At 34.5% G+C, this 10,585-nt stretch overlaps 1 protein-coding gene across 1 annotated transcript; it reads left to right on the forward strand.

Moving 5' to 3' along the window:
* Window positions 1-4,416: 4,416 nt before the first annotated feature.
* Window positions 4,417-5,491, forward strand: LOC116027835 (transcriptional regulator SUPERMAN-like). The gene has a single exon (XM_031269595.1). The coding sequence runs from the start codon at window positions 4,480-4,482 to the stop codon at window positions 5,239-5,241; it is 762 nt and encodes a 253-aa protein (XP_031125455.1). The 5' UTR covers window positions 4,417-4,479; the 3' UTR covers window positions 5,242-5,491.
* Window positions 5,492-10,585: the final 5,094 nt, after the last annotated feature.

Raw genomic sequence — 10,585 nt, forward strand, 5'->3', positions numbered from 1 at the left:
GTGGTGGATTTTAAATGGTTTTCATAGAATCTTTCTAATTCTTTTCCTAAAATCTTTTAAACTTTCATTAACTTTGTAAGAGTCTATAAAAGTCTATAGGACAAACATTTATAATTTTTTTTTAAAAGATAAAAATCAAAAGTATATGAGTGTTTATGAAAGTTTTGAAACGTACTGTAAAATTTGATAGGAATAGATGAAAAGTTTGTCTAGTCTAGACAGTAAAAAAAAGTCTGTAGAGAAAGTTAAAAAATTTGATGTTAGGGGTTGAATTTCAACTATTTAATAAAAGTCTACATAAATCTTACTATGATAGAGTCTATAAAAGTTAATAAGTTTCTGAATACTAGTAGACTTTTAAATACTCTATAAAAGTCTAAATCGAATATCAGTATACTTTTAAAGACACTAAGTATAAATCGAATACTGATAGACTTTTAAAGAGTTTAAAATTAGAGTCTAGATTATGGCGGAGTCAATGGCTTGCAAAGAGGTTTTATCATGGCTTAGGCGGAATGGAGTGTTCGATGTTCAAGTTTTCATGGATTGTGCTCAGTTACGTGGTGCCTTGTCCGCAGAACGGTCTACGTTTCTTTCACACGTGGGCTTCGCTATTGATGCTTGCAGGATCTCTTTGGCTTCTTTTAATAGATGTTTTATTTCTTTGATTCCTAGGTCAGAAAATATTATTGCTCATACTCTTGCTTCTGCGGCTTACACGCTCGCAAACACTATGTACTGGGATTCTATCTCTCCTGACTCTATTTCGACACTTTTGCATTAATCTACGTGGTTGCTTTGCTTTCAAAAAAATCTGGATTAAATATAATCAAACTTTTAAGGTCGGAGAAAAATCTAGCTAAAAGTAAGAATATTCTTTATTTCCAGCCATATATGTATGTATATATTCCGAAAATGGAGACTTGGGCTCAATTCTCATTGGGTAACATACAACGTTACTCACTAGAGAATTTCTTTAAGATTATTATAAGGATGTTTAATCTAGTATAACTTATTATAAGTAGTTAGTCGGTGTGTCTGAGTGGTTGTTGAATAAATTAATATAAATTGAATGGATAAAATAAGGGGAATACATAGTACCTTTATGCATGTCCTGGAAACTGGTGGCATGTCAACGAAATTTACAAGGGAATTAAACAGGATTTGAGTAAGATTGTTTCTCCTAGGCCAGGCCGATGATGAAGACGTAGATATCTATGTTGTATTAATTAACAATTATAGTATTATAGGATGGTTAGTGGTTTATTTTATATATTTTTTGAGCCACGAGAAAAAATTGAGAAATTAACAGTTATTATATGAAAGTGTGTACGGGTAAATCTGTGTGTAATACGCTGTAAACCATACAGAAGGGGTAAATCGTACTAGGGTAAATCTTTGTGCAATAGGTTGCAAATCATACAGAAGGGCTAGGGTAAATTGTACTAGGGTAAATCTGTGTAATAAGCTGCAAACCATACAAAAGTGGTAAATCACACTAGGAATATCATGTGTGAGAGACTCTACTGAGAGCTAGAGTGTTAATAAGAATCGAATTCGTGACTTTTTTGTACGAGAATTATGCTTCGCACACTCATTCACCCGTTTCAGGACATTTGAGAATAATTTTGATAAGTTTCAATCGGTTCCATTTAGAGCCGTTCTCCTTATGACATTGTTTCATACAATTATGTTCAAATTATATTTCTGAGCATTCAAGTTTCTCCCACTTGAACCAACGCCTTCCGTGTTAGATAGGGGTTTAGAGGGTCATGCATAGAATCCTGCTATCGAAATATTGTGTTTGTTACTATGTAAATATAATGAAATAAAATTGTGTATTCATTAATAGCTATAACTTTTGACGTGATGGTAAGTGGTTAAAGTTGACAATCGACATAATATCACAGTAGATCACCAATCGAGGTTGGTAGTTGCTTGGACGGGAGTACTGAGTGGAGACTTGGAAGGTCAAGTCCAGCTATTCTGCCATTGAAACGCAACACTAATCGCTACACAGGTATTAAAAAAAAAAACAATAAAGTTTCGTATTCGATCACTATTAATTACTCCCTTTTGTCCCATTTTTATCTGTTCAACCTACTATTCATTGGTCAAACCAACTCATTTTTCTTTGTTTATTTTCTTTACTATTCTTTACTTATTTTGAAATTTGATTTTTTGTGTTTAATAGTACTTTTAGTGTAGTTTCTAAATATATAAATTTTATATACTAATACTAAACTTAATATTATGACAAAATTGGATAAAAATAACTTCAGTCGAGCCACGTTAATCGAACCAGACACATAAAATGCGACAAAAGGAGTATAATTTTTGGCTTAGGCGTGATATCATCCTGACATATGGGTGATGATTAGTGATTTAATTTTAAGGAATTAAAAAAATAAATAAAATTATTGAAGATGATTAGTTTAAGGGTAAATGGACAAAAGTACCCAACAAATAGGATATGGTAAGAAACTACCGATAAAATTTTTGTAACAGTCTACGTCGGACTAATTAGGTTTGAGGCATTTCACACGTACAATATAATTTGATGGGAGACAGTTTAATTTTTAATTATAATTAAAAATTTGCTCATTAAAATTGAGGAATAATGACAAAGAAGTACCTTGCCTTATTAGTTTGTACATCATGCTTGTAAGATATTACTCCACAATTTATGTCAAATCACGCGTTTATCACTATGCTAAATGGTAAGGGTGTGGACTCGACTTCAAGCTCTTTTTTTTTTTTTTTTTTTGTGATGAGAAAAATCTGTCATCATTATCTAAGGATGTGTACGGGTAAACTCTGTTATTGTATAATAGTTCTTAAATCACAAAAGACATGTAAATATTATTAGAAATATCTTATATATGCGACAAGATCGACCAAGAATGATATATTTACAAGAAACATATTTATTTTTTTAGGGTATAACACGTTGACGATTTTATTAGTTCTAAATATCATGTTGACGATTTTTATTTATTTTTTTAATATTTACTCCAAACAGTGATTATAAGCTAGCATAATGTGAGATTTTTCTTCTAAGTTAGTGCAGTAAATGTACTGTTTTGACAGTAGAGTTAAATTGCTTGCAGTGTAAACAATACACTAATTAACGTACTAGGATTTTTTAAAATTTTTTGTTTGTTTCTGTTTCTGGTGACGAAAACTAGGATTTGACAAAATAATAAAGCTGGGGTATACTTATTCCAAGTTAATAACAAAAAAAAAATAAATAAATAAAAACCAGCTGGCATGGATATGAGTGGTCGTGACTAAGTTGAGAGTTTAAAAACTCTTCTTGTATGAAAAATTTGAGTTGAATATAATACGAATTTAAAGGATATATATCAGAATCAATTCAAGGAGTAGGGAAATGTTGAAAGCCGACCATTTCAAAATTTTATGTAACGCTTTGAACGTTTTTTGACCACCATATTTTAGTGGATGAAAAGACTATATATCACCAAAATCTGGTTGCAATTTTTTACAACCATCATATCAAAAAGTAGTAGTTATTTCTGATCACTAGCAAAAAAATTACCGGAAATAGAGATCACTTTCTGACCATCTTAGATATTAATCGAAAAATCTAAAAGTGAGATCAATTCTTAGTGGTATATTGTCATTATCTTCTAAACTTTAATTTTAACTAATTAATCACATCATTTTGCATATAAATACACTCTCAATTTGCTTCCTTATAATGACAAACATGCTTGGCCAAATTAGAAGCTTCATTACCATTACGGCATAACCAATAACCTAAAACTTAATATCATTAATTCTAGCTTTCATAATCTCTTTTGTGAACTATTACACAGAAGTATAATTTACCTAATACAAACCCTCAAGTAATAATTGCGGTCAAGTTCCTCATTTCCCAAAACAAAAATATCATTAACTCTTTAATTTATTACAATTGATTACCCGAGTCGAGAATAACATGCCAGCCAACGCTCATGCTATAAATTGACATACATCCAGAATTTTTCTGTTTGAGTTAAGATTTTAGATTCAACCGCTACTTGAATGTGCACTCTGGGGGAAACTCGTCTTATGATCTTAACCAGTAAAAGACCATAATAAACTAAGGTAAGGTGATCTGGAAGACTTTAGATTCAGCTGTTTATTGAAGGTGTAGTTTAGGTGAAACTTGTCTTATGATCTTAACCGGTAAAGGACCAGGATAAGGTAAGACGATCTAGATTGTCATAGCTGATAGAGAGATAGATAATGATGGGCGATAAAGGCAGAGTACTAAAATCCAAGTGCAAACTTGGGAAAAACATTGTTGATATCTTCACAGAGTTGCTAGGGTTTTTTGTCACTATTTCCCTAAGCCCATCCTCTATTTAACTATTTCTTGCATAATTATTTTAGCTCATCATCATCATCAACAATCATCTCTCTCTCTCCTCTCTCTATCATCATCGTCACTACAACCTTAAATGACATAACATCATGGCTGCTCAGCTTGGTCTTTTCTCCGTGTCTTATCAGCTTCAAAATTTGGTTGAATCTCAACAACAGCACTACTTGCAGCCACCACCACCGCCGCCGAGCGCCGGCGCCACCACCGGGTATTGGATGCGGAATATGAAGAACGCCGCCGCCGCCGTGGCGGAGGATGAGGATTCGTGGGAAATTAGGGCTTTTGCTGAGGACACGGGGAATAATGCCACGTGGCCGCCGAGGTCTTACACGTGCACTTTTTGCCGGCGGGAGTTTCGCTCCGCCCAAGCCCTCGGCGGCCACATGAACGTCCACCGCCGTGACCGCGCGCGTCTCCACCACGCGCCTCCGCGGCCGAGCGTCGTCCCCCCACATTTCCCCTCTCCGTCCGCCGCCCTCTTCCCGCCTCAAGAAATCGTCGCAAATGCCAGCCTCTGCCTCCTCTACTCCCTCCCAAACCCTAATGCCGCCGCCGCCTTCTCCCCCGCCGCCGTCAAGCCCTGCAACGTCAATTCCTCGCCGACCCTCCTCTCCATTTCACCTTTCGCGACGACCCACAACTTGCCCTCCCTTAATATCCCGGCCACAACTCAGTTCATCACCGCTTCGTCGTTAAAAGTCCCAGCAGAATCGTCACAAACAGCCTCAAATAATTACAGTAATAATGGGACAAGGAAGAGGGAAGCCGCCATTGAAGAACAGCTCGAGCTAGATCTCGAGCTTCGACTAGGACGAGGATCATCTTCATCTTCATCATCACCACCACCATGACAGGCAAATAATACAAATAATAATCTCCATGTGTGACGATTTTCATTTTTTTACCCTTTTTTTGCGACAATATATCACTTATGCTTCTTTTTGGCTTACATAGGTTGATTAATTCATTTCAAGTGTGAATTGGGATTGAAATTCTGAGTGTTTTACTTTGTAAATTGAGAGAAAAGAAGGTTTAATTACTAAGTTTAGTCATAATAATAATGATTAATGGAATAACATCTCACTTTTTAATTTTAATCTTTGTGGAGTAGTATTAACTTCAATTTGAACTCTTAATCACACTCTCGTTCTCAACATCGTTGAGATTCAGTAAAATTGTATCATATGCTTTGCCCGATACTATAATTAGAACAAACCGAGCCCTAGACCTTATGGCTAGATCTCTTTTCACTATAATAGGCTGGGACATGGAGATTTTTGAAGAAACTCCTGCCATTTTTGACGGAGTTGTAGCTCTAATAGCCTGTGTTAAGCATACAATATATAAATATAACTGTGCAGTCTAATTATTAACTTATGCTTGTCTGTGTTGAGCATACAGTACATAAATATAACTGTGCAGTCCAATTATTAACTTATGCTTTTAGTTGTGATCAAACACACGCTTCAATTTTGTATCAAAGCCAACCTCATGTCAAAGGTAGATCTTCTGGCTGAGATCTCTCTTTGGTATAATAGCTTAGGACATGAAGATTTTTGAAGAAACCCTTTCTACCATTGGTGAGATTCTTGAAGAAGACAGGCTTGGCAGCCCACGGTGGATGAGGGTCTAGAGTGACCATAGTTAGGTGTTCTTTCACTTTACATTCTAAAAAGGATGTAAAGTACGGTTTAATGTAACATAAAATAGACTTAGAAATTAGATTATGGTACAGTAATCTACGAAACGACAAAAAAAAAGGGTAATTAAAATGGAAAACATGATTGGATTGGAGTAGGAGACAGTTAAAGAGCTTTGGCAGTGGAGAGTCGTTTTCGTATTGCTGATTTCTGAGTGATATTAAAGGGGTATTTGGACGTGTCATGAATTTCCGTGGGGATTATTTTGTATCTCTGTCATGTTAGCCTACCTATCATTAGCTCTATGTGGTATATATTTAGCAAAATTTAAGTTTACTATCTACACTATTATTATTATTTATTATTATTATTATTATTATTATTATTATTATTATTATTATGTAGTATAGTCCTTTATCATGTTTTATAAATAGTAGTGGATGTGCAACTTTATTTTTTCCTTATATTTTGTAGTAGATAACGTCACGTTTTGATGTTATAAGATGCTGGATTTGGCCCTCTCAACCTCTGCTCAGCAATCCTCTCCCAACACTTACTTGTCGGAACCATGTGACATTTTCAGATACTAATTGTTAGATCAAACATTTATCACTATATCAAAAGTTATAGTTAGTAATGAATGTGCAATTTAGACGTTGACGTTTCTTTATAATTGCATGTACTAGTAACTAGCTAGCTTTACATTCCGATGATATGATGTTGTACTTGACCCGGCCTACAGGTCCCTGTCCAACTAAACTAAACTATGTCTTTCATTAGAATGATAAGTCAATCATCTAAATTACACACTACAAGAAATCTCTCGGTCTAGGGACACCTAACACATATGTCCTCTATTAGAATATGCTGAAGAAAACGGAAAGAATTGTCAAATTAAACACCCAAAGTCCCTAATATCGATTAGTACCTTACACATAAAAGTTTCGGAGTAATTATTATCAAGTTTAATAGGGAATAAGATTTAAAACTCACAAACCAGAATTTCTTGATGAGATCATAGATTAAGTAACTTACTAGACATTTACTTACTGCGCACAAAGAGCCGCTCACTTTGAGAGGTTGCTCTCACAATGCCACTGGTGAGACTCGATCATATCCCTAATATTTCTTTTCAAATTTCAGCACCCCTGTGACTAACTGAACTGCACATACGAGCGACATTAAGTAATACTTATCAAGATGAAACACTTGAGTTTGAAAAAGATATGAGCACCCACAAGTATTTAATGTAATTGAAGAGGAAAGTTTCATAGGAACTACCCCATATTGACAGTGGTCATCATCAGTACTTGAATGTCTCATCAACTATAAAACTTACCATTACATGGACACCCCCACCCCCCAAAAAAAACAGCCTTTCTTGAAATTTACAGATAGAAGAGAAAAGTGGGGGTTTTGGTCCCCTCCCCCACAGCCTACTGCTCTAAAGTCTCCACCTCTCAATTCATTTTCTTTTCTGAATGAGAGAGATAGGTGATTCATTCATCAGCTGCAAGGCAGCTTGCATATCCCAGACCAATGAATTCAGTGTCCACCAGGCTGCATTTATAATAATTGACTATAATGTTTGGGTGTCTAGTGTTTATTATGCTCCTCAATTCAACTTCAATTCATAATCTACAATATAATATAATTATAATTATATTTTTTATTACCGGTTCACCAATTCAAAGTATAGTTAATAGTCCTGCACAGTACAAAGTGCGAAAATTGAAACACTTATATTATGCAATGTTTACCTCTAGTAAATCTCTAAGACCCTAAAGTTAGTGTTGGACTGCGGTTCAAAGAGTCGAGTTCAGCATTTTGGCATCGAAATGTGACATTGATGATTGCACAAGTATAAGAAAATAAAGTTGCATCAGTAGCTATACCTTTTGGCGTAGTGGTAGACGTTTGATTCTGACAGTTAGAGTTCAATCATGTTGTGTATGACTCAAATGTATTACATGTACATTGAGTAGATTTGAATATATTCATATAAATATTGTTGTTTTTATTCTATAAATGTATTATTATTGTCAATATAATAAATGAACCGTTTCGCTTCTATAGATTCAGGCGCATTACAACATAGATTAGGTAAATCCTGTGTTTATTATATTCTTCATTCTTCCTTTGACACACAGTCACACACACAAAAGCTAGATTTGTTCTTCAAGCAAATGAGGACTCTTAAGAAGAATTAGTGGAGAAAGAAATTCATTTTTGACCAAATAGAAGTTATTTAGAAGAATTGAAATGAGAAAGTTAATCCATAATTAAATACTTTTTATATTATGTAGGATCAAACACTTATCACTTCGTTAAAATTATAACTATTTTCTTATACTTGGGTACGTAGCAGTGGCGCCACGTAACATCTGCCAACCTCAACTGCTTCGTAACCTTAACTCTAATATCAATTGTAGGATCAAGTGTTTACCACTACGCCAAAACTATCACTAATAATACATGCATACACATGAAATGAAGCAGAATTAATAAATCAAAATAGTCTCGAGGCTTAGCATAGTGGTTCAATTCGTCGCATGTGATGACTTAATGTCACAATTGAAGGCAGCAGTGTGGGGTTCGAATCCTATTGAAAACATGAATGGAAAAAATGTCCAGGATAAATGAATGTGCAGGTGAAATTCTCACACTGTAGCTGCCCGAACTTGGTCCACATCCTTATTACCTACAATCTATATCGCCTAAGAACCAATTGAGCTATCTATGCTTACTACTTTGAAAAACTTAAAGATTGTTAAAACATGTTTTGCCGTTTCGGTGATAGGTCGGATACTAAATTTGACCCTCCAAACTTGTGTCCAACTGTAAGAGTAGGTGAGGACACTCGAGTTTGAAACGCAAATTAAAGAAGATGGGATCAAAATGAGGGCAAGTTGCACCGTATGTACTTGAATTGGTATAAATGTAGGCTCAACAAGATGCACAAAACCCTAGCAAGGCAGCAGTAGTGCAGCTCAGTTATTGCTTTTGGCTACTGACAAAATACAATCGACCAAGATTCTGATGCTACACAAAAGTTTGATTCAGCAGTCTGACTAAAATGACACTGCTCATCATTATTTCAACAAAAATTATATATATATTAATGTTTCAAATTTATACAATAGATTTTGTTTGTCTCAAATTTTTATACTAAATTTTATTCAAATTACATATGCAAAACATAATAAATGTTGAATATTTTTTAGTATGGATCAATATCGATATCTCTTGTATCGGGTGCAAGTTACAGAATAATAAGCTTTGGAAAAGGTTTTAAGTTTGTATTGGGTACTACGAAACAATGTCCGTTCCCATAATACCTGGTACAAACTCAAAGTCTCCTCCATTCACTTTGGAGTGTTACGAGATACAATTGACACTTTAAAAAAAAATTTCAATAAATATTACATCATTAATTGCACAATAATGATGTAAGAACCAGGGTTAATACAACTTTTGACGTAGCAGTAAGATCTAAAGTTAATACATGTTGTGCAGTTGAGACCGCCAGGTGCTAAAACAGTAGAAAGGGATCGATGGGTCCAAATTTAAGTTGTAAATATAAGAAAATAAAATTATATCATTGTTACTAGTTATAGTTGGTGGTGTAATGATAAGTGATTGATCTATAATTATGCAATATTTATCTAAAATAGTCCTTGGTCCAAACCAAAATAGTTTTGATTGAGGACCATTTTAATTAACAATTATTGCATAATTGGAGGTGAAATTGAACAATTTTTTAAGTTAATGGTCAAAATGGTGAAATCCTAATAGTTGATGGACGAAATCGATATCAACTCAGAGAAAGGGAAATAGAAAAGGGAATTGGTGTTTTTTAGCAAAAGCTAAGGAATCTGTTAGCATTTTACATTGAGAGAAACATAACTGAGTTTCCCTTCCTAGTTCTCTACCTCTCCTATGTTGTCTTTCTTCTATTTTTGAAACTGTTTTTTTTGTGTGACCATAAAAGCATAACATACTACTACATACCAAGGAGTTGTATGAGGAAAGGTGGGCCACCTTTCCTCATTCTTTGTCCCCCATTTTAGTTATTTCTACTTTTAATTTCTCTGTATCGTTCTAATTTTATCGGATGTCTCCGAAGGGACATCAAATGTTGTCAAAACAATTGGTATATGAGAATAATTGAGGAACATTTTTGTCCATTTAAGTTTTTGATCAAATTCTCCTTCACAACAAAATTTAAAAAATATTGTCATTTTTCTCCTAATATATTTTGTTTTTTTATACAACACAGAGATATTCACTGTTTTGATTAATCTCAACGAGTTTTTATCAAATTGGTGATGGAAAGGGTCAAAATTAAAGCAACAAAAATATGAGTTGAAAAACTAAAAATGAAAAAGAATTACTGCCATAATAATGTGTGTGAAGTAAAATAATTAATGAGAATGGAAGTGAAGGCAGACATGGGGATGGGGTCAAGGGAAGAAAAGGATGGCTCAAGAGGTACTGATGTAAAAAGTATTGTGCTAATGCATGGGCTCAAACACCCACCCACCCCCCCCCCCCC

This window comes from Ipomoea triloba, chromosome 8, assembly GCF_003576645.1.
Source record: "Ipomoea triloba cultivar NCNSP0323 chromosome 8, ASM357664v1".
Taxonomy (NCBI): domain Eukaryota; kingdom Viridiplantae; phylum Streptophyta; class Magnoliopsida; order Solanales; family Convolvulaceae; genus Ipomoea; species Ipomoea triloba.

Coding starts and splice junctions, on each gene's coding strand:
- LOC116027835 (XM_031269595.1), top strand. CDS start 4,480: ATGGCTGCTCAGCTTGGTCTTTTCTCCGTGTCTTATCAGCTTCAAAAT.